This window comes from Erinaceus europaeus, chromosome 17 (assembly GCF_950295315.1).
Source record: "Erinaceus europaeus chromosome 17, mEriEur2.1, whole genome shotgun sequence".
NCBI lineage: Eukaryota > Metazoa > Chordata > Mammalia > Eulipotyphla > Erinaceidae > Erinaceus > Erinaceus europaeus.
This window is the reverse complement of record NC_080178.1, coordinates 63,004,450-63,027,711: the sequence shown is the minus strand read 5'-3', so window position 1 is coordinate 63,027,711 and position 23,262 is coordinate 63,004,450. Positions and strand designations below refer to the sequence as shown.

General features: G+C 40.3%; 2 protein-coding genes across 2 annotated transcripts in view; one reads left to right on the top strand and one right to left on the bottom strand.

The window, feature by feature from the left end:
* The window catches only part of C2CD3 (C2 domain containing 3 centriole elongation regulator), a 116,976-nt gene extending 95,994 nt beyond the window's left edge, over positions 1 to 20,982 (bottom strand). The window contains exons 1-11 of the mRNA XM_060176841.1: positions 20,758 to 20,982; positions 16,969 to 17,238; positions 15,045 to 15,202; positions 12,693 to 12,925; positions 10,862 to 11,109; positions 8,609 to 8,741; positions 7,701 to 7,829; positions 6,182 to 6,329; positions 2,676 to 2,824; positions 1,924 to 2,133; positions 1,168 to 1,280 (exon numbers count right to left, since the gene is read on the bottom strand). Coding sequence (XP_060032824.1) covers positions 1,168 to 1,280; positions 1,924 to 2,133; positions 2,676 to 2,824; positions 6,182 to 6,329; positions 7,701 to 7,829; positions 8,609 to 8,741; positions 10,862 to 11,109; positions 12,693 to 12,925; positions 15,045 to 15,202; positions 16,969 to 17,238; positions 20,758 to 20,812 — 1,846 coding nt within the window. The 5' untranslated portion in view covers positions 20,813 to 20,982. The remainder of the gene's footprint in view (positions 1 to 1,167; positions 1,281 to 1,923; positions 2,134 to 2,675; positions 2,825 to 6,181; positions 6,330 to 7,700; positions 7,830 to 8,608; positions 8,742 to 10,861; positions 11,110 to 12,692; positions 12,926 to 15,044; positions 15,203 to 16,968; positions 17,239 to 20,757) is intronic.
* A 305-nt stretch (positions 20,983 to 21,287) lies between these two features.
* The window catches only part of PPME1 (protein phosphatase methylesterase 1), a 40,924-nt gene continuing 38,949 nt past the window's right edge, over positions 21,288 to 23,262 (top strand). The window contains exon 1 of the mRNA XM_007520246.3: positions 21,288 to 21,534. Within this exon, the coding sequence (XP_007520308.1) occupies positions 21,434 to 21,534 (101 nt within the window). The 5' untranslated portion in view covers positions 21,288 to 21,433. The remainder of the gene's footprint in view (positions 21,535 to 23,262) is intronic.

Below are 23,262 nucleotides of genomic sequence, written 5' to 3'. Positions count from 1 at the left end.
ATCTTTAAGAGTCATGTACTAGCTATGTCACAATTTCACAGATGGGGAAAATGAGGATCAGAGAAAAAAGATAGTTTTTTTCCTTTAAGGAAGTCATCACATGCCACCATGTGTGGTTTGGATGGAGGTAAAGAGAGATCCATGAATAAAACTGAATCAAGGGGCTGGTGATGCACTTGGTTGAGTACATGTTACCATGTACAAAGACCAGGGGGAAAGCTTTGTGAGTGGTGAAGCAGTGTTATAGGCGTCTCTCTGTTTCTCTCCCTCTCACCCCCTTTTCCTCTTAATTTCTAGTTGTCTCTATCCAATAAATAAAGATAATAAAAACCTTAAAAAAGAAAAAAGAATAAAGTGCTTACAGATACCACTGTATGGATGCTACCTGAAAATATTATTAAGTCAAAGAAGTCAGTTATGAAACCACATTTTTGTATTGACTCCATTTATATGAAGTGTCCAGAATGGGAGGAAGGGACATGAGGAGTGTTAAAACAGTGCTTCTTCTGGAGGACTTTCTCCGAGAACATTTTTTCAACTTACTCTAAAATTGGATTGTGATGATGGCTGCACAACTCTGTGAATATATTAATAGCTGCTGAATCATATACTTCAAATGGGTGACTTAAGTGGTATGTGAATTATATCTTCAAGTTATTTTTTTAAAGTAAAATGGCAGTAGTTGAAAGAACATATCTGTATTTCTTGTTTTTTTTTTTTTTTTAACCAGAGCACTGCTCAGTTCTAGTTTATGGTGGTGTGGGGAATTAAACTTGGGACTTTGGAGCCTCAGGCATGAGAGTCTCTTTGCATAACCATTATGCTATCTACTCCCACTTCTCCTATGTCTGTATTTCTGAGTTTAGTTTATTAGAAAATAAATTTGTTTCTAGCTCTAAAATGCTGTTATCATATAAAAGTCAGATGAATGATTAAAAATTTACTCCGTCACAAGCGGTGAAGCAGATCTGCAGGTGTCTTTCTCTCCCCACCTCTGTCTCCCTCTCCTCTCTCCATTTCTCTGCCCTATCCAACAGTGATGACAACATTAAGAACTACAACGATAAAAAACAAGGGCAACAAAAGGGAATAAATAAATAAAATAAATAAAAAATAAATTTTCTCCCAAAACCAAGATGTCTAAGGAGCAGCAAACCAATCACTTACTTCCATCTGCAATTTTACTGGAGGCAAGTCGAACAACCTCAGTAATCAAAGCTGTTTTTCCCACTCCACTTTTGGAAAAGCCCACAGGAAAGTGATATTCTACAAAGAAGGTGCTAAAAAACAAAACAAAAATGTGACTTAAAAACAAACCATGTAGCAAATCCATTTCTCACCTGATCAACTCAATCTATTTTAAAGATTCTATTTTCAGAGGATCTTCCTCCTGTTTTCAAAGCCTTTACCAATTTTATTGAGCAGAATTAAAGATTCTTCTTATGTTCCCATAGAATTTTTTTTTAATTTCTTTATTGGGGAATTAATGTTTTACATTCGACAGTAAATACAACAGTTTGTACATGCATAACATTTCCCAGTTTTCCATATAACAATACAACCCCCACTAGGTCCTCTGTCATCCTTCCCCATAGAATTTTTAATATAAAACATTTCTTCCAAAAACAGTAAAAACAAACAGATTATCTCTTCTGGCCTCTAAATTTCTACACTATAGCCATTTAAATGTGTCTCTTTCTGCTGACTAGAAGGCACACAAGAACAAAGGCCTAAATTCTCATGATTCTCACACTAACCTAACATGGTATTTGGGATCTAGAGGGAGATTCATTACATTTCTGCTAACTGAATGATACAAACAGAAGTACTTTACAAATCAAAGTATTACACAATTATTTGTTTTTATTACCAGGAAAATGTTCTAGAAATAACCTATTTAGCTTTCTACTGTTAGAAACATACCGCTTTTTTGTTGTTGCCACAACAGGTGGTCTCCCAGGAAAATCTTTTTTGCCAGGGGTCACCTGAGGACTGCTTGGAGGAACTCCCATGGTTTTGATGATGACTCTGACTGAATGTGTTCTACCTAGAAGTGCCAATCTATCCACACTTAGTGTCATCACTTGGGCATCTTGTGGAGTTTCTGATGGCATCTGTTGTTCAGTTAAATTTCTGAAAGGAATTCAGACAATGAAGCAGATGATCAGGAGTCCAACATGAAATAATCTGTGCTTAAGCAAAAGGGTACAAAGCATCTTAATTCATAATCTGTCAAGGATGGAGAAGTGATTTTAATTATCAGAACTTTGGTCTTAATCTACAGTAAAAGAAAACACAAGAAATGAAACAGTCTTGCAACCTAGTCTTATCTATACACAAGAACAGAAACTGCTATTACAGAATTAAGTTTTTTTGCAAGGATGTACACTTCAGTTGCCCACAACCTTTACATAACTTGTCATTTTTCATTTACTTCATGTATACTTTCTACATATATATGTAATCATAGCACACATCCAACCCAGAATACATGCGTGCATGGTTTCTAACTATTCTTGTCAAGGACTTTTTTTTTAAGGACTGCAATAGCTATGAGTTCCTGTAACTCACTTAACCAGTCTGGTTGAGTTGGACCAACAGGTCATTTCACTTTAGATCTCTGAAAATAATCTCTCTCCTCTTTTACCTCAACAGCCATTCATAAAACGGCTTACCTTGTTTTCTTGTCTGCTGTCCTCTTCTTCAGTTTGTCATTATTTGACCCCCAAGCCTTAGGAGATCTGGCTAGAGCTTTTGATTGACTCATTTTTTGAGAAGGGACATTATCATCATCTTCACTGAAGATATCACTAGAATCAGATTTCTTTGGATGAAAAAAGAGAAAGAGGCATTTTAAGATAACTGCTTTGAGGAGAATGGGAATGATATCTTTTCCTGAGTATAAGAAAGTTCTTATCTGCACATATGTCATTTTTTTTAAAGATAAATAATAGTAGGATGATAATTCCATGTTTCTCTTGGTTATATAGAAATAACATACAAGTTCAGTTAAAAAATAAATGAAGAAGCCAAGCAATGGTGCTGTACTGATGGTGCTACCTCTCTGGCCTTGTAATTAATTTTTATTTTGAGAATATACAGTTGCCAAAACTGACTAATCTGTCATAAAATGCAAAATAAAGAGAGGAAAGTATTATTGTTATTTGACTCTTGAGCTATGAACAAAAGCCTTGTTAATGTGTAACAAATTTAAGTTCTTTTTTCCTTTTATCCTGCAAGTAACAGTGAAGGTAGAAAGTCATGAAATCATTGCCTTTTTAAAAAATATATATGTATTTATTTTAATGAGAGGGATACATTAAAACAAGACTTTAATGTATTTTAATACATACAGAGAAAGAAAGAGAAACCAGAGTATTGCTCAGGTCTGGCTGATGGTGGGACTGGGGATTGAACCTGGGACTTCAGCGCCTCAGGCATGAAAGTCTTATGGCATATCCATTCTGCTATGTCCCCGGCCCTCCCCCCCTTCCCCTCTTTTCTCAGGTATGGGTTATGGTCATGCTGGGGTTGAACTGGGAACTTTTAAAATCCTAACAAGAACTCATGAAGACATAACAATTCATAATCTTTCAAATATATCCTTTTCAACTCTATTGCTGCCTTCTCATTCAGGCTCTCTTATTCTCTTACTGCTTTAATTACCCACTCATTTCCTATCTGTTTCCAGTTATTCTCCCATCAGCTGGTCCCTTACATTACTGTTACATTAACTACTGTCCCTAAAATACTGCTTTTATTTTTTTCCCTTTATTTTTCCCACTGAGACCAGGGTACTAATTTTTCATATAACTATGCTGTTCTATTTTTTTGTATTTCTTTTTTTTTAAATTTTTTATTATCTTTATTTATTGGATAGAGACAGTCAGAAATTGAGAGGGGAGGGGTGAGAGAGAAGGAGAGAGACAGATACCAGCAAGTCTGTTTCACCACTTGCAAAGCTTTCCCCCTGCAGGTGGGGACTGGGGGCTCGAACTTGGGTCCTTGTGCATTGTAACATGTGCACTCAATGAGGTGTGCCACCGCCTGGTCCCCTTGTTTTGTATTTCTTATTGTTATGCAGTGCCAAGAGTAGAACCCAGGGCTTCAAACATGCAAAGCATGTGCTCTACTACAGAGCCACCTCGTCATCTACCTAAAATAGTATTTTGAGAACATCATTGTTTCTCCTCCTTTCTCTTCCCCCTGCTCCTCTTCTTTTATTGGATAAAGACAGAGAAATTGAGAGAGGAGGAGATAGGGAGAAAAAGAGACACCTGCAGCACTGCTTCACCATTCATGAAGTTCCCCTGCAGGTGTAGACTGGGGGCTTGGACACAGGTCTTCGTGCACTGCAATACGTGCACTCAACCAGGTTCACCACCCTCAGCCCCCACTTCATTTCTTCTTTATCTGATATTCAAGGCCTTCCATAGGCTGGATGCAATGTGCTCATCTGCCTTACTGACTTTTTTTCTCCCACATGAATCCTCATCTACTCAAATAATAGTCATTGAAATACACAAATTGCTTCTCCAGATAGGTCATCCTTTGACATCTATTTTATATCCTCTCTTTGTGCATCTAAAATACTACCATTAAAGTCTCAGTTAAAATGAGTTTTTCATGGTGCTCTTTCTCAGAAAGCTAATGTAAATGTTCTTACTGGGCTAGTGGACTAGCTCACTTGGGTAGTGTGCTGCTTTGCCATGGGTGCAATCTAGGTTCAAGCCAGGCCCCACCACACTGAAGGAAGCTTTAGCGCTGTGGTCTCCTTCACTGTCTTTCTATCTTAAAACAACCCTGATAGACCTCACTGTCTTACCTTTGTGCTAGTATAAACTACCCTGTGTTTTAATTATCTTTTCTGATCTGGAGAAAAGGAAAATAAGAGGTATGATAGCAATCTTGAGAAATATAAATGACTACTTGTAGAACTGGTATTGAACTTTTTTTTTTTTTTTTACTGCCATTAGGGTTTATTGCTGGGGCTTGGTACCTACATGATATATTAATCACTCTATTTTTTAAAAAAGTATTTTATGTATTTATTTTTTATTTTTGAGAGAGAGATGCAGAGAGAGAAAGACACAGAGAGAGAAAGCCCAGAGCATTGCTCAGCTCTGGCTTATGGTGGTGTGGGGAATTGAACCTGGGACTTCAGAGCCTCAGGCATGAGAGTCTCTTTACATAACCATTATGCTATCTACCCCTGCCCACAAATTCATCACTCTTAGTGGCCAATTTTTCTTTTATATTTTTTGTTATTTGACAGGACAGAGAGAAATTGAGAGGGAAGGTGGAGCTATAGAGGAAAAGAGAAAGAGACATCTCCAGTCACTGCTTCACCAGTTGTGAGGCTTCCCCCGCTGCAGGTAGGGAGTAGGGGCTCAAACCCGGGTCCTTGCACACGATAAAATTTGAATTTAACTGGGTGCATCACTGTTGAGCACTGGTTATTGAACTTCTTACGTACATATTCTAGAAGGTGCTAAATTAATGAATAAAACATCCTGAAAAAGTTCAAAGTGCCTGGAAAGAGAATATACTATCTTGTCAGTAGAGTATTTGCTATTTGTGAAAAGAAATGTTTCTGGAATATTTTGAAAAGACATTTGTCAAGAAGCTTCTGAGGATATTTTGCATTAGTTCTTCTTTAGAAAAGCTTTTAAAAAGCCAAGTAATTGGGTCAGGTGGTGGCTCACCTGGTTGAGTGCACATGTTACAGTGCGTAAGGACCCAGGTCAAGCCCCTCGTCCCCACCTGCAGGGGAAAGTTTCACAAGTGGTGAGGCAGCGCTATAGGTGTCGCTCTGTCTCTTTCTCTGTCACCGCTTCCCTCTCAATTTCTGGCTGTTTCTATCCAATAAATAAATAAAAATTTAAAAAAAAAAATGTTCTTTAAAAAAAAAAAAAAGCCAAGTAATTTATTAAGACCATACACTTTAGACTCAGGTAAATCTGAATTTGAATTCTAGCTCTAAAACTTACAATGTGTCCTTGGAAAAAATTTACTAGGTCTGTCTACTCACTTAAAAAATGAAGATAAGAGTTTCTTCTTTAGGTAGTCTTTGTAAAATTAGGTATTAGCCACAGAAAGCTGGTGGTAACATGCCTATACCTCCTAATATTATTAATAGTCTTGCTTTTCAGTTCCTGAAACTTCAGATTCAATGACTTACAGATGCTGTGTAAAATAAGTTCTCCAGGAGACTCTGGTCATAGTGAGGGTCATTTGGCTCACTGCTGCAATACACATCACTCCCAGGAGATGGAGAATCTGGAGGAGAGCCTAGTCCATCCCAGTTATGACCGTGGGATAATTCAGCACTGAGGAAATAAGAAAAACAAAGCAGAAGGGCTCTAAAAGAAGTTCAGCTGAACTTTTTTTTTTTTTTTGCCACCAGGGTTTTCACTGGGGCTCAGTGGCAGCACTTTTGAACCCACTGTTCCTGGAGGCTAATTTTCCCATTTTGTTGCCCCTGTTGTGGTTGTTACTGTTATTATTATCATGCTGTTGTTGTAGTTGGATAGGACAGAGAGAAATGAAGAGAGGAGAGGAAGACAGAGAGTGGGAGAGAAAGATAAACACCTGCAGATCTGCTTCACTCTCCATGAAGTGACTTCCTAGCACAGTGGGGAGCTGGAGGCTCGAACCGGGATCCTTATGCTGATCTTTGTGCTTTGCGCCATGTGCACTTAACCCACTGCACTACCGCCCAGCCCCCTCTTTTTTCTTTTCTTTACTGATATTTATCTCATTTGATAGGGCAGAGAGAAACTAAGAGGAGTAGAGGAGATAGAGAGGGAGAGAGGAAGAAAAAGACACCTGCAACAGTGTTTCACTGCTTGTGAGGCTTTCCCCCTGCAGGAAGGGACTGGGAACTTGAATCTGGGTCCTTGTGCATGCTATCTTAGGCACTCAACTAGGTGTGCCACCACCCAGTCCCAGCTATTCTTTCTTTAATGAAAACTTCTTAGAGGTCTAAACATGGAGGACACTACATTAAACAGAAAACTTACATTAAATAGACGATGAGAAATATTTTCAAGTTCTATTTCCTGTCATCTGATAAAACAGCTGGTATTCAAAAACAAACACTGCTGACAATGATTGTGACCTCATTCATTAATTCAACAAACATTTTAGGGGGCTCTATTATGTGCCAGGCATGGTGTTTGGTGCTGCATGACACAGAGATAGCTAAACCAGCTTGCTCCACCTTTGAGCTGCTTATGGTCTAGTAGTGAAAGGAGGGTGGGGAAAAGGCAAGTGAATATTATATGATGTTTTTGTGACGAATGCTTAATTCATAAATATGATTTTTTTCATTAAGTAAACATGTATTTGAAATTATGGGGAGTCGGGCGGTAGCACAGTGGATTAAGCACACGTGGCACAAAGTGCAAGGACCCACTTAAGGATCCTGGTTTGAGCCCCTGGCCCCCCATCTGCGGGGGAGTCACTTCATAGGCGGTGAAACAGGTCTGCAGGTGTCTATCTTTCTCTCCCCCTCTGTCTTTCCCTCCTCTCTCGATTTCTCTCTGTCCTGTCCAACAACGATGGCATCAATAACAACAATAACTACAACGGCAACAAAAGGGAAAATAAATATTTAAAAAAAAATTATGGGAAGGCTACTTCTACGTGGGGCACAGTAAATTGGAGGGAGAATTTAAAAGGAAGAAAAGAGTTCTTACCTGTCTAGTAGCAGCTGTATGGCTCTGGTATCAGCTTTTGTATCGTGCTTCCAAAAGGTATTCTCAGCTGGTAGGAGGATGGAGTCTTTAATGTGGTCTTTAAATTGAGTTTTAGGCAAGGCTTTGATTCTAAAGGGTGGAAAAATACTCTCAGTGGCTAACACATGAAGAAAAATCTCAATTTTAGTCATTGTACTGAACTTCCATATGGAGATGGTTCAACATGAAAGATTTAACATTTCTTCTTACTAAATGAAGTATATGTAAAACTTCACAATTAACAATGCCCTTTCCTATATTAGAGTCATATTTCATTTCTGTGGAAGCAGGTTGAGAGAACAATTCATTGTATATATACAATCACACCTATTCAGAGGGAACAGAGGTGGTTGGTCCGGGAGGTGGCACAGTGGATAAAGCATCGTACTCTCAAGCATGAGGTCCTGAGTTCTATACCTGGCAGCGCATGTACCAGAGTGATGCCTGGTTCTTTCTCTCTCTCCTCCTTTCTCATTAATAAATAAATAAAATCTTTAAAAAAGAAAAAAAAGAGGGAACAGAGAACTCGGTCATTTAGACATTTAGCAAGTGTCAGTGCTAGGATGAGATTTTGAGCATTTCAATTCCTAGTACAGGCTTCTTTTCCACAATGTTAAAAATAATTTCCCATAAAAATAAAAATTTTAATTTCATAGTAACAGATATTACACTTATGTGACAAGTTCAAATACATGCTAATATTGAATTACTATGTTGAACACCTGAAACTAGTGTTACATATCAGTTATCCTTCGATTAAGAAGAGGATTGGATGAACATTTACAAGATTATTTAGTCCATAGATTGACAAAAACATAGTAGCTATAAAAAAATGAATGATAAGGGATCAAGTTTATCCTGTGACTCACTGTTTTGATGCTGTAAGAAAATCTTCCTTCACAGAAGGATGAACTTCGTCCAACAACATGCTAGTATCTGGACTTGACTTCATTGCAGAAATCACCATCGCATTACGTAGCTTATTGCCTTGTTCTAATAGAACTAAAGAAGGCAGAATAGAAAAGAAGGAAAATCTAAAATCCAACAGACATACTTGCAATATTTTGTAGTTTTCCTTCATCACAGGACTTAGCGCAATGTGTCGTAATGGCTTCCTTACCTTCCTTGTCTACTAGCCTGATATTTCCTTGAGGACATATCAACAAATGTCTGCAGTTTAGAGGCTGGAATTATAGCAGTGACTCAAGTCTCTATTCTAGAGAGGCTGACCTCCTTGTGGGACTACATGCATGCATGCATTGACTCTTTAACTGGTATTTATATAGAACATACCAATATTTTCTTTTTGTACTGTTATTTTACTGAATTTTGATTCATTCAAAATAATTTTAATATCATCCTTATTCAAGAAACACTAATAATTTATACCTGCTAAACTTTTAAGTATTATAAGTGATTCCAAGTTTATATTCTTCTGAATAAAGAAAATAATGCCAAAAATGCTCTTGAGATCATACAGAAGATTAAAAGAAAAAATCACGATGAAGACTTCAGATTTTCTGTTACATAAAATTTAACCTCCAAGTAGTAACAATTATAGCAGAAAACCCTGATCATATGTCCTAAGAGCCCAACAGATTCATCTTATCTTCTTCCCAGCAGGACTCTGAGATGGGCACTATGTCATTCATTTCCCAGGTAAAGCAAAGCATGGAGGATAAGTAAATGAAGTTAGACATGCATTACAGGTCTAACCAGGATAATCTCACAGCTTATGATTTTAACCACTATCCTGTGTATGATTCCATTTAGTTTTTCAATTATTTTTTGTTAATATTTATTTATTTATTTATCCCCCTTGTTTTTTTATTGTTATTGATGTCATCATTGTTGATAGGACAGAGAGAAATGGGAGAGAGGAGGGGAAGACAGGGAGGGGAAGAGAAAAAGATAGACACCTGCAGACCTGCTTCACCGCTTGTGAAGCGACTCCCCTGCAGGTGTGAGGCTGGGGACTCGAACCAGGATCCTTATGCTGGTCCTTGTGCTTTGTGCCACCTGCGCTTAACCTGCTGCACAGGTGGCACAAAGTTTTTCAAATTACTTTTAAAGGCTTAGGAATAATGGCATTTTTTAAAAGAATACAGAGATGTACTGTTTCCTTGAGGTTTTACAGATGCTTAGTAGTGAGACTAGACACCAAAGATAGTCTGGAGTTTCGAATAAAGAAGATATGATAGGACAAGAAAAAAAAAATCAAACATAACATAACATGACATCTAACACTAGTTAGTAAAAAGAGTTAAACTATAGCTTAAAAAACTGAAGAGAAACTTGAACTAATGCCTGTCCATTATTTCATAATAACATAACTTCAGCACTCTGAGTTACTTAGCCATTCAGATAAGAGAGAGGAAAGCAACCACAGCACCAGACTATCTCCAGCCCTTTGATGTTGCACATATATGTAGTAGGCCATTAATTACAGTATAATGTAAGTTACCTCAATTATTCCTATCATACCACTATATAACATTAGGTAATTTGAGTTTACTTTTCTTGTTTTGTAGTGGTTTTTGAAAATCTCAGTCTATATCTTTATATAGGTAAACCAATTCTTTTCTATTTCGGTTTGGCTGAAAGTCATACTCAATTCCCAGGGAGATTAATAGTTTTCAGAATGTGACATGGATCTGGTACTAGCTTTTGTGCAGTTGTACAGAAAATGCCATTTACAACATGAGTGATGACAAAAATCTTATTTGCCTTGAACTATTTGGGAATAAAGACTTTCTCCCCATAAACAGTTTCATTTTAAATGTTTTTCCCCTTGAGCCTATTATTTATACATATAAGTGTCTAGTAATTATTTAAAAGCCACTTAATGGTATAATGCAACTGACTTTAAATGGTGAGAGATTATGGACTCAGTTTTTTTCTGTTTTTAATTTTGGATAGAGACAGAGAAAAACTAAGAGGAAAGCAAGAGATAGGGAGGGAAGTGATACCTGCAGCACTGCTTCACTATGTTCTGTCTCACAAGTGGGGACCAGGGTTCCTTGGCCATTGAGAGAAAACGATTTAATTTTTATTCTCCTTATAGGCTGGCAGGGTAATGCCAATAAATATGGCTCAGTATGAGTTCACAGCTACATACATACCTGAAAGAAGATCCTTGGTAGGGGGGTTGTTTGAAGAAAGAATGCATGAGTCACTGCGACTTCTGTCAACTGTTCTCATTTGAGGCTGCAATTCAGAGCTGTTGAGAAGGGACACCTGCTTTCGTGGAGCTTTGGCTTTCAGAGTCATAGCGTCTAAATTCTGCTCTGAATTCAGGTGGTGCTGTCGTCCCAAGAAAGAGTCCTTTACTGTGTCAGTGTTCTCTGCAAAGTACAAGTGGTCCTTTCCCCTGTTTGAAAAATTGAGCCTTTCAGTAGTATACTAGCCAGTAAGGTAACATTTTGTCAGAGACAGAAAGTAGGTCAGCAGTTTATAGTAGGGCAGCTACAAATTCAAAATATTGTAATTTCATTTTCCACTTTCTAAATGAAAGAAATAATAAAAACTTTACTCATAGTTGCATGTTTGTGAAACAATGAGGTAAAAAGCTCAGCACTGCAATGAACTTGACACAAAGCAAACACATCATAAATAATAATGGAAGGAGTTGAGGAAGTGACTTAGCAGTGGAGAACATGCCTTACATATTGTAAAGCTCTGGGATTGATTCCCAACATCACATAACAACAAAAAAGTCAAAATCAAAATAGAACATCATTGAAAAAAAAAAAAGAAAACAAAAGAAAGAGAGAAAACCAAAAAGAAATAGAACACCATAGATGGAGAAATGGTGTTCTCTCTGGTCTCTTTCTCCTCCTCAAGAAAAATAATTATTGATTTATTTACAGATTTTCTCCCCCTTCTTTTCTTTGATAGAGGGAGAGAGATATAGACACCTACTGCTCCACCACTTGTGAAACTTTCTCCTTGCAGATGCGAACAGAGGCTTGAACCCTGGTCCTCACCCATGGAAATGTGTGCACTCTACCAGGTGGGCCACTGCTCAGCTCCCAAATCAAATTTTAAATAAAATAAGATAAAATCTATTTCTCTTTATTCTGTTCCACTACTGTCCATTCCTTCTTTTCCTCTATTATATCTGTATGATTTTATCACATTTATCTATATGTTGGCCTTCCACTAAATTGTAATTCTCTTTTTTGTTTAATTTTTTAATTATCTTTATTTATTTGATAGAGACAAATGGAAAGGAAGGGGGATATACAGGGAAAGAGAGAGACACCTGCAGCCCTGCTTCACCACTTGTGAAGCTTTCCCCCTGCAGGTGGGGACCAGGGGCTTGACCCTGGGTCCTTGCACATTGTAACATGTGCGCTCAACCAGATGTGCCACCATTTGGCCCCAACTGTAATTCTCTCTCTCTCTCTCTTATTTATTTATTTATTTATTTATTAAAAGGAAACACTGACAAAAACCATAGGATAAGAGAGGTACAACTCCACACAATTCCCACCACCAGAACTCCTATTTTATTTTTGAGAGAAATGCAGACAGAAAGTCACAGAGAAACACCAGAGCACTGCACAGTTCTGGCTTTTTGTGGTGTGGGGGATTGAACCTGGACTTCGGAACCTCAGGCATGAGAGTCTCTTTGCAGAACCATTATGCTATCTACCCCCATCCCCAACTGTAATTCTCAAAAGCAGGCTTAGTACCCGTTACTAAGATAGGACCATAGCAAGTACTTAAGACTTATTTGCTGAATGTGTAACTGCATTTAATCTTTTACCTAGTCATAAATGAAAGGCATAAATTGTTAAGTACAAGCATCACAACTCTTTTAGAACTTATCTAGCAGGTCTTCAAGTCCACAGAGGAAGGCTCTCACTCCCCACCTCCACAAAAGAAGAAATTACACAGGTACAATAATAGTTAGCTGGCAGACTGACTAGTATGAGCTGTGCTACTTACCTTGGAGTGGTTGATCTACTACAATTGGCTGCTAACTCTTTTTCATCAGTTTTGATGGTAGGTATCTTAGGATGATCACTTTGCATTGATGGGATCAGAGAGTGGATATTGCTGGAGTCAGTGTTTTCTCTGAACCTCTTCTCAGATAAAAGCACATTTTCTGTCATGTCAGTAGTTGGAAGAGGATTGTAGCCATCATAAGTTTCTGACAGAGGTTCCAAGGCAAGTGAGACCTAAAGAGAAACGTAATATGTCAGAGATTTTCTTAGCATTAGCTAAATGTAAGATTCTCTGCTCAATATAAATTAGTGGGCCCTGTTCTTCAGAGGATTAAATTCAAATTCCTGGCTAGTTCAGAAATCTTATCTTTCACTGTACTTTCTTCTTGTATTTCTCCTCGATACAGATATTCTCTAAATGCATTTAAAATTTTTTTAATGTTTATTTATTTACTTATTTATTTTCCCTTTTGTTGCCCTTATTGTTTTTTTATTATTGTTGTAGTTATTATTGTTATTGTCATTGGATAGGACACAAGAGAAATGGAGAGAAGAGGGGAAGACAGAGGGGGAGAGAAAGACAGACACCTGCAGACCTCCATCACCACCTGTGAAGCGACTCCCCTGCAGGTGGGGAGCCGGGAGCTCAAACTCTAAATGCATTTTATATTCATTTCCTTATATCTATTTTTTCAATTTATTTATTTATAAAATGAAAACACTGAGAAGACCATTGGCTAAGAGGAGTACAATTCCCACCACCAGAGCTCTGTACTCCATCCCCTCCCTGATAGACTTCCTATTCTTCAACCCTCTGGGAGTATGGACCCAGGTCATTATGAGGTGCAGAAGGTGGAAGGTCTGGCTTCTGTAATTGTTTCCCAGCTGAAAATGGACGTTGACAGGTCGATCCATAATCCCACCTTCTTTCTCTCATCTTTTCAAACTGTTTACTTTTTTTTTTTAATATTTATTTATTCCCTTTTGTTGCCCTTTTTTTTTTTTACTGTTGTAGTTATAATTGTTGTTGTTATTGATGTCCTTGTTGGATAGGACAGAGAAAAATGGAGAGAGGAGGGGTACTTCCTTCTAGGGTAGTTATAATTCCCATTTACAATGCTAACTTCAGCTCCATTCACTTCTATTCTTACCCAAGGACTATAACATGCTTTTATTTCACATTCATCTGAATCTTCTCAGTGCTTTTTCTATCCAGACCAAGTCCCAAGAGTACTTCATACTTGTATACATGTGTCTCTCAGGCTTTATTATGTTTATCAACAATACTTACATAGTTATTATTCAGTTCTAATCTCATATAGGTTTCAAAAAGTCATCTCCCTTTAAATTACAGCTTTTCTGGAAGGCAGCACAATGTTTTCTGCTTTCTTTCATTTGTTTGCTTTTCCCCATAGTTCCTAACATGGTGCCAAGTAGCCATGAGTTTTTAATTTTTTTAATTTACTTACTGGAGACAGAAGCTGAGAGGGAAGGAAGGGAGAGAGAGAAAGAGAGAGAGAGAGTCACCTGCAGCCCTGTTTTACCACTTGTGAAGCTTCCTCCATGCAGGGGCTTGAACCTGGATACTTGTGCACTGTAACATGTGCACCACCACCCGGCTTCAACTATGACTTTTTAATTCATGCAACTATTCTCTTTGATGTATGTGTTTATTGATTCAGTTCCTTTTGTTGTTGGATATATTCTTAAGTGCCACTATCTTAGGATACTGAGATAGAACATGGTCCTTTCGTATAGTTTTCCAAAAGCACCTTGGAGAAGGTAAAAGAGTAACAGTAGAGCACTGTGTGATACATATTACTTTTTACAGTATGATGAGATTATAGAAGGGTCCCATTCTAGAGGGAGACTTGGGGCTGCTTCCTGGAGAATCCTGAGAACTCGAACTCCTTAGAAATTTCATGAGTTTTGGGAGTCTGGCGGTAGTGCAGTGGGTTAAGCGCATGTGGCGCAAAGTGCAAGGACCGGCGTAAGGATCCAGGATTGAGCCCCCAGCTCTCCACCTACAGAGGGGTTGCTTCACAAGCAGTGAAGCAGGTCTGCAGGTGTCTATCTTTCTCTCCCCTTCTGTCTTTCCCTCCTCTCTTGATTTCTCTCTGTCCTATCCAACAACGATGACAGCAATAGCAACAATGATAAACAACAAGGGCAACAAAAAGGAGGAAAAAAAAAGCCTCCAAGGAGCAGTAGATCCGCAGTGCAGGCACTGAGCCCCGGCAATAATCCTGGAGGCAAAAAAAAAAAAAAGAAAGAAAGAAAATAAGAAATAAGACTCTATTTCTTCCTCACTCCCAATTTTATTCTACACCATAAGTAATGAGAATATTTTTACCTGGAGTTCTCCTAGTTTCTTAGATGTTGGTGAAACAATGGCAAAAAATCCATTGATGTGATGGGTTGGAGAAAGTTGAGCTAGTCCATTGATTTGAACTCTACCAACTGGAAGATGATCAAATTTGGTGATCACGTCCAGCACCAGCACAGCCATATCTAGTCAAAAATGATTACAATATACACAAGTTATTTCCCATTGTTTTTTCTTTTCTTTTGGAAGTAGGCAGAAGAGTATACAATAGAAAGCTTTTTAAAGAGTATTTTTACCATGGGAAAACCTTTTATACTTAAAAATTTACTTTTTTATTTTTTTATTTTATTGTCACTAGAACATGCACTTGCCAATCAGTATGGAGGTGGGTGAGAGTGACCCCAATATCAAAAGAACAATTAGGTTTTTGCATGACAAACACCTTGCATGGAGCACCCACTAAGTGGCATAGTAAGTATTGCTAAGGAAAATACCTTGAAGAAAGTTATCTAGAGATGTGATTTACATGAACTTGCCCCCCCCCAAAAAAAAAAATCCAAACAAAACAGAAGCAAGGAAACTGTAAGACTTGTGAGAACTATGGTGGCTATCTTTGGGAGGCTACAGGATGGGGTTGCCTTTCCTGTGTACTTTTATTATGCAGATGACTAAATCAGTTCATCAGGCTTTTTAAGGTGGTACAGGTATAAGCTTTTAAAAACTGTACCAGTCTTAACATTTCAGGGTTAATATGACCCATGTAGAATTCTGGGTTTAACTTACTGTGAAAGTGCTAAGTGGGACAAAACTTGTCAGAAATTATGTACAGTTCTCATTACCTTAAAAATGGATCTTTTGCACTGTCTCAGTATATATTTTTACAACTTAAGACTTGGTACTTGTTTTAATATATTTAACATTCACTACCCCAACAGAAGTTTGGAATTACTTGCATATAAAATGAAATTGAATAAAATGAGTTTTAAATTTGCAAAGGAAGAAAAAAAAAAACACATCTTAACTGTGTAAGGATTATGGGTACTGCCAAGTAAAGCACATAGCAGTATTTGACATATATCTTACCTACTCATGGAAATGACCTATCAATTAGATGAATTAATAAATGTAAAGGGCTTCGTAAACATAAAATGATGTGCATATGTAGAATGGAATTGTAACACTACCTGTTAGCTATTAACTAGCAGCCAGTCTTTCATGTCTACTTCTCTTAGCAACTGACACTGTTGTTCCTGCAGTCAAATGCTTTACCACTGAGCTATAACTCCCAGTTGTTTCTGTCCCCATTTGAAGATAATACTATGTTTCACAGATGCCACTTTACATGTGTAAGTTCAGCCAGCTGCAAAGTAATAAAACTGGGCTAAAAACTCAGTTCTATCCAACTATGAAGTTCACTGCACCATGCTGCTTCAATATTCACTACTTCAAGGGAGCAAAAAAAAAAAAGTTTTATTCCTTACATCCAAGTGCTAACTAACCAGGCCCAATCCTGCTTAGCTTGCGAGATCAGATGAGACTGGGTATGCTCAGGGTGATATGGCTGTAGACAAAAACCTAATTCCTAATTGACTTCTGACCTCTGTCACTTTTGCTGTGAAATTAAAATCCCTTTTGTCCAGTGTTCTTATCATCTCCCTCAGGAAAGGGCACTGTAGTCTATGTGACCTTAGACAGCATTCATTTCATTTTTCTAACTTCAGTCCCACTGCCTACAAAAGAGAGAAAATGTCTACCTTGCAGGGTTATAAAAACTATAAATAGTATGTGTCAACTCAGACACATGCATACTCTCAACAAATAGTGGTTATTATAAGACCATTCATTCCTCAATAATTAACAGTGCTCACAGATTCAAGGTACAAATAATCATGATTGCTAATGCTATGTTCCTTAGTAAGCCTGTAGGTGAAATAGGAAGACAAAAACATACCTGTTAGGTAAGAGGTAAACTGTTTTGGGCCACAGCGAATAGCATAGCGTGTAGTTGTTCTCACAGCTTTTGGTTCAGTCTGCAATGCATCCCTGGGACAAAAGAGCGTCCCATCTGATGTTTCCCCCCACCACCTCACTCGGACAAGCACACAAGCAGGAGGCTTTGCAATCTTCCATACGATTTTATTAACAGTAAGTTTAAGAAAGCAGCGTAATTGGCCTTCAACTAGAGGTGGTAAGCTTGTAGATGGAGAAATGTCACTCAGACCTGTGGAGGAACCAAAAATATTAAGTAAAAAGTTAGATAAAGGGGCCAGCTGGTGGCACACATGGCTGAGCACAGTTACAGTGCGCAAGGACCTGTGTTTGAGCCCCTGGTCCCCATCTGCAAGGGGAAAAGCTCTGCGAGTGGTGAAGCAGGGCTGCAGGTGCCTCTCTGTCTCTCTCCCTTTCTATCACCCCCATCTCGCTCAATTTTGGCTGTCTCTATCCAATAAATAAATAAATAAAGATAATTTTAAAAATTAGATTAAATATAGAAAACATATACATTTGACCACTGACTACTGTGCATATTAGGGTTAATGACCCATGCAGCTGAAAATCTGGGTAGAACTTTTCACTCCGGCCAAACTTAACTGCTGAGAGCCTACAGTTGGCTAGAAGCCTTGGCAAAAATATAAGCAATCAATTAACACACACTGTATATGTATTATCTACTATATATTAGTTACAGGGGTTGGGCAGAGATGCACCTGGTAAATACACACATTACAGTGCACAAGGACCAGGGTTCAAGCCCCTGTTAGCCACCTGTAGGGAAAAGCTTCACGAGTATCTCTCTCCCTCTCTGTCTCCCCCCTCAATTTATCTCTGTCTCTATCCAATAAAATAAATCAGGGGCCGAGTGGTGGTGCACCTAGTTGAGCACACGTTACAATGCGCAAGGACCTGGGTTTGAGCCCCTGGTCCCCAACTGCAGGAGAAAAGCTTGGCAAGTGGTGAAGCAGGGTTGCAGGTGTCTCTCTGTCTCTCTCCCTCTCTAGTACCCCCTTCCCTCTCAATTTCTAGCTGTTTCTATCCAACAAATAAATAAGGATAATTTAACAAATTTAAAATAAACAAATAAATAAATCAGGGCAGAGGTAGATAGCATAATGGTTATGCTAAAAGACTATCATGCCTGAGGCCCTAACGTCCCAGGTTCAATCTCCTGTACCACCAAAAGCCAGAGCTGAGCAGTGCTCTGGTAAAATAATAATAACAACAACAATAGTAAATAATAAATCAAAGGTAGAAAAAAATTTAAGGAAAAATACCTATTTATTGAAAAAAATTTACATATAAGTGGACCTAAGCAGTTCTAACTGTGATGTTCTAGGGTCAGCTGTAATCTAACTTTTTTTCTTCTTTTTTAAATTTTTATTTATCTTATTTATTCCCTTTTGTTGCCCTTGTTGTTTTATTGTTGTAGCTATTGTTGTCATCATTGTTGGATAGGACAGAGAAATGGAGAGAGGAGGGCGAAGACAGAGAGGGGGAGAGAAAGACAGACACCTGCAGACCTTGCGCTTTGCGCCACCTGCGCTTAACCCGTTGAGCTACAACCCGACTCCCGTAATCTAACTTTTGAATGAAAACACAAAAACATCTGTCTATACAGAGAAGTTTATCCCACACATGCAAATGCACAAGAAGGGGTCAGGAGAAAGCACACCCTGTATAGCCCAGGCTCCGTATCGGAGCGCACAGACAGGACTGGGGGAAGCTCCACTGATGGGGGACTGCTGTGGTGTCCTTCCTGTCTCTCCCTCTCTCTTTTCTTCTTTGCCTAAAAGAATGAAAAAGTTGTCCTGGGAAGTTCACTCCGTGTTGGTGTCGTACATGCACAGAGCAGTAGGTATGTCTCCGAGCATTACATAAAGAAAAAAAAAGCACAACAGAAGCAATAGCAAACTAAACCATGGATTAAGAACAGAACAGACGGGGGTCAGGCGGTAGCACAACGGGTTGAGTGCACACGGCCCAAAGCGCAAGGACCAGCATAAGAATCCCGGTTTGAGACCCTGGCTCCCCACCTGCAGGGGAGTCACTCCACAGTGAAGCAGGTCTGCAGGTGTCTTCTCTCCCACTGTCTTCCCCTCCTCTCTCCATTTCTCTCTGTCCTATCCAACGACATCAATAACAATAATAACCACAATAATAATAAAACAACCAGGGCAACAAAAGGGAAAAAAATAGCCTCCAGGAGCAGTGGATTCATAGTGCAGGCACTGAGCCCCAGCAATAACCCTGAAGGCAAAAAAAGAAAAAAAAAAAAAAGGAACAGAACAGTCACTTAAGAAATGCTTATTCAAACTCCTTTTAGCTAAAAGATACAAATATAATGAAAAAAAACAGTTTTAAAAACTTCAGAAGTAGTTGAAAATTTTATTTTGAGTACTTTTGTTTTGATTATTGCAGCATCCACAAATTTATGCCGTTATCTTTATTTGATTCTCTTACTTTACAACCACCACTAAACATAAAAGAATAACTACTCTCTCTGATCAAGTCCCAAACAAATGTCACTTTAAAATGTGTCCTTCCCCCCCATCTCTTTCTTTCCAGAGACAGAGGCAGAGATCATCCGTGTAGCCAAGCAGTGCACTATTTAACTGAATTATCTTTCTAGTCCTCTGCTATTATTAAATACAGTTCTGGTTTCATAATATATTGACCATTACAGCATTTTAGACATAATTAAAAAAAATAAATGAGGCATTTGTGACTTCCCATAAAACTTTATTTCACCCCCTGCCTCATGAACCAGAACCTGAATGCCCTTCTATGCCCCCAAAGTCCTATACTTTGGCTTAATATACCATCATAAAACTTTCTTTAAGGACAGTGTCTTCATCTGAAAGTATCCTCTAGAAGAGATTTAAGGAACCAGTCCTCTATTACATTCCCCTTTCCATTCATCTTACATTTCTCTTGGGGTATAGTAAGGTCTCACAAGAACAAAATATACTGAAGTCTTTGTGCTTCATGATTTTCATGCTTCACTTATACAACATCTGCTGAATCCTCCCTTTTTTGCTAGTTCTTGAAGATTCAGTAATGTACAGAATGCGATCCTTGCCTCTTAGGGCTACTGACATACAACCTACCCTCCAACACAGGGTTGTTCCTGTCCCAAGCACAGCTCCAAAAGCTGTCTCTACCTCCCCCTCCCCTAAGCTCTGGAAAACAGTCCCATGTCAGGACGGATGTAACGCACTCCAGGGTGGTTGCAGTTAACAACGCCGTATAGTGTATTAGAAAACTCCTAAAATGAGACGTTGAAAGTTCATCAGAAGGAAAACATTTTTTGTAACTCTGTGTAGTGGCAGACATTCACTACATTTATTGTGGCGATCAATTCACAATACATGCAAATACCAAATTATTACGTTGCACTGCTGACACGAATAAGTTCTATGTCAATTACATCCAACGGAAAAAGATACACGTGAAAGGAACACTCCCAGAGTGGCCGTCCTTCCTCTGGAAGGGTCCTACCCAGGCCGTCGTCATCCCTCCCTCCCCCCCAACCCATTTATTCGCCCACTTTGCCTCCCAACAGCCTCTATTTCCTTGCCATTCACTGGAAAGCCCAATCTCTTTTCTTCTAGCCTTGTGAGCGCTGCTTATTTTCCCTCCCGACTCCTTTCCTCTAACAGGAGGGTATCGGCTGCCTTCCTAGAATTCCTTACACGCTTCCCAACCCTTCCGCTTTCCTCGACCACTCGGGAGCTCCGGTTACCTCTCTTCTTGCGGCCACGGCCGCCACCAGCCCCCTTGCCTTTCAGTTGTTTCATGACGAATCGGAGTTGTTCTTCACCAACTCAACTCCGGCCCCAGCACCTAAGCCGATTGCTCCCGCCATCCCTTCCGCGGGCGCCAGCGTTCCCCGGCAACCGACGCCGCTGGGCAGCCTGGGAGGCAGGAAGAAGCGGCAGTTCCTCTAACAGCAGCAGGGAAGTGATGAGACTGGAAGACCGCAAGGCTCCTTCCGGTCCAGCGACTACAACCCCCAGGATGCTTTGCTATACTACCTCTGCGCGGCTGAACGGAGTCGCCTCCACCTGCGCAAGCGCATTGGGACAAACCCTTTGAGGGCTTCATTGCCCAGGGTGCATTGCCCTCAGGAGCGTTTCTTTTTCCTGCTCAGGCCGTCGACTTCTCCGCCTAGAGTCTCAGGGTTCCACGGACTTCACTACCCAGCTTCCTTTGTGGGAGGGTTGTTGCGCACTTCCGGTTGCAGCGCCGAGGAGAGGTGGAGTCTAGGGAGCCGGCGAGTGGTGGGCGGTGCAGCCGGTAGCTGGGTGCTGTCCGGAGGCGACTGGGCGTCGCTAGGGGAGCGAGCTGTGACCCGCCGGGCTGAGCTAAACGTGCTGCGAAGCTCTGACTATTGATCGCGTAGGCGCGGCCTCCCCTTCATGTCGGCCCTCGAGAAGAACATGCACCTCGGCCGCCTGCCCTCTCGACCTCCCCTCCCCGGGAGCGGGGGCAGTCAGAGCGGAGCCAAGATGCGAATGGGGTACGTGACCTGCACCCCGTCTCCCTAGAGGCCAGGCCCGGGCCTGCGGAGAAGGTGTCTCCGGGCGTGGAGCGTCGCGAGGCGAAGGGAGGCTACGGGTGGGAGAGACTGTTGGCGGGGCTTGGTGGGTTTAGATGGGGGTGGAGGGAGGCTTGGGGCCGGCGGGTAGGTGCTGAGTCGAGGGATACGGGAGGACGGGTGCATCGAGGGGAAATGGGACCGAGGGAAGATTGGGGGCGCCGGGAGGGTATTTTAAGGCGTGTGGGAAGCGCCGCCAGAAGAGGTGGAGGAGGCTCGAGAAAGGAGTTGAGAGCGGCGACAAAGGCGGGGGGAGTCTCTTCACCCAGCAGGGCTGAGAGTCAGGCAGAGGGGAGTTAGGGAGCAGGGGCGATTTGGGAGGAGGAGGAGGAGGAAATACACTGCGGAGAAGCCGAGGGAAATGCCCGGCGCGGGTGGGGAGGAGAGAACTAGCGAGCGGGAGGTTCTGGAAAAGGCCCCGAGGGCTGGAGGCCGATCCGGGGGCGAGGGGGTGGCCAGGGGCTCCGGCCTCGTGAGTGACCGTGCCCCCGGGAAGTGAGAAGCGGCTGGGAATAGGGTTTGGCCGGTGGACGTGCAGGGCAGGTCGAGTCTGGGAAGCTGAAAGAGGAAGGTTTGGGCAGGTTATTTTTGATGGGCAAATTGGGTTGGTGGGAGCTGTATTTGATAGGACATGTAAAACCTCAGTGAGGGAGGAAGCCGTTTCTTAGGAAGAGAGGAGTTGTAAAGAGCGAGGCTTTTTGAATTCTAGGTTGTTGGATGACTTGTGCCACGTTAAGGGTCAGACTATAGGATGTACCACTAGGGAAAGAGAGAAACAGGCCGGGCGTGTGGGTGACCTGCCAACGTCCCTGTCTAACAGAGAAGCAGTTACGGAAGCCGGGCCTCCCACCTTCTGCACCACAGGGAATTTTGGCCCGTAGTCCCAGAGGGGGAGACATGTTAGGGGAAGATGACTAGAGGGCTCTGAACCCCAATTTCATCAGGACCCGGAGAGGGGAGAGAGAGAGAAAAAAAAAAAAGGAAAGACTTGGCAGTAGTAATAGTTGTGGGTTTTTTTGTTTTTTTTTTCTGATTTGACAGGTATAGTTACAGCTGACTGGCACACCTTATGGGAGCAATTTCCAGTCCCAATATTTAACAAGTAAAGAAAATAGCATATTGGTTCACTTTATGTGGTTGTTATATTTTATTTTCCAAGTAATACTGATTAAAAATATTTACACACCTACTTTTTTTTTTTAATAGTTTGACTTAGAAGGAAGAGAAGGCAGGGCCATAGAAAAAAATGGGGAGATATCTATCTATATCTATCTATCTATCTATCTATCTATCTATATATTAGAAATAACGGTCAGTTCATATCTGTGACCTTGGGAGAACTACTGCAGTTTCCATTGGAGGGTATGGAGACATGAAACTCTGGTGGTAGGAAAGGTGTGGAATTAAACCCCTGTTATCATATAATTTTGTAAATCAATGTTAAGTCACCAATAAATATATACAGATATATATGGAGAGAGAGAGAGGGAGAGTAGAGAAAATATATTGACTTTAACATGAAAGAAGTAATTGGTGGGAAACAAAGAAAATTGAATAGACAGTTGGCTTTATAGGGTATTTGCAGAATCAGGCAGGACTCTGGAGTCAAGAAAAGGGTAGCAAGAACTCATAGGTATGAGGTAACCAAGG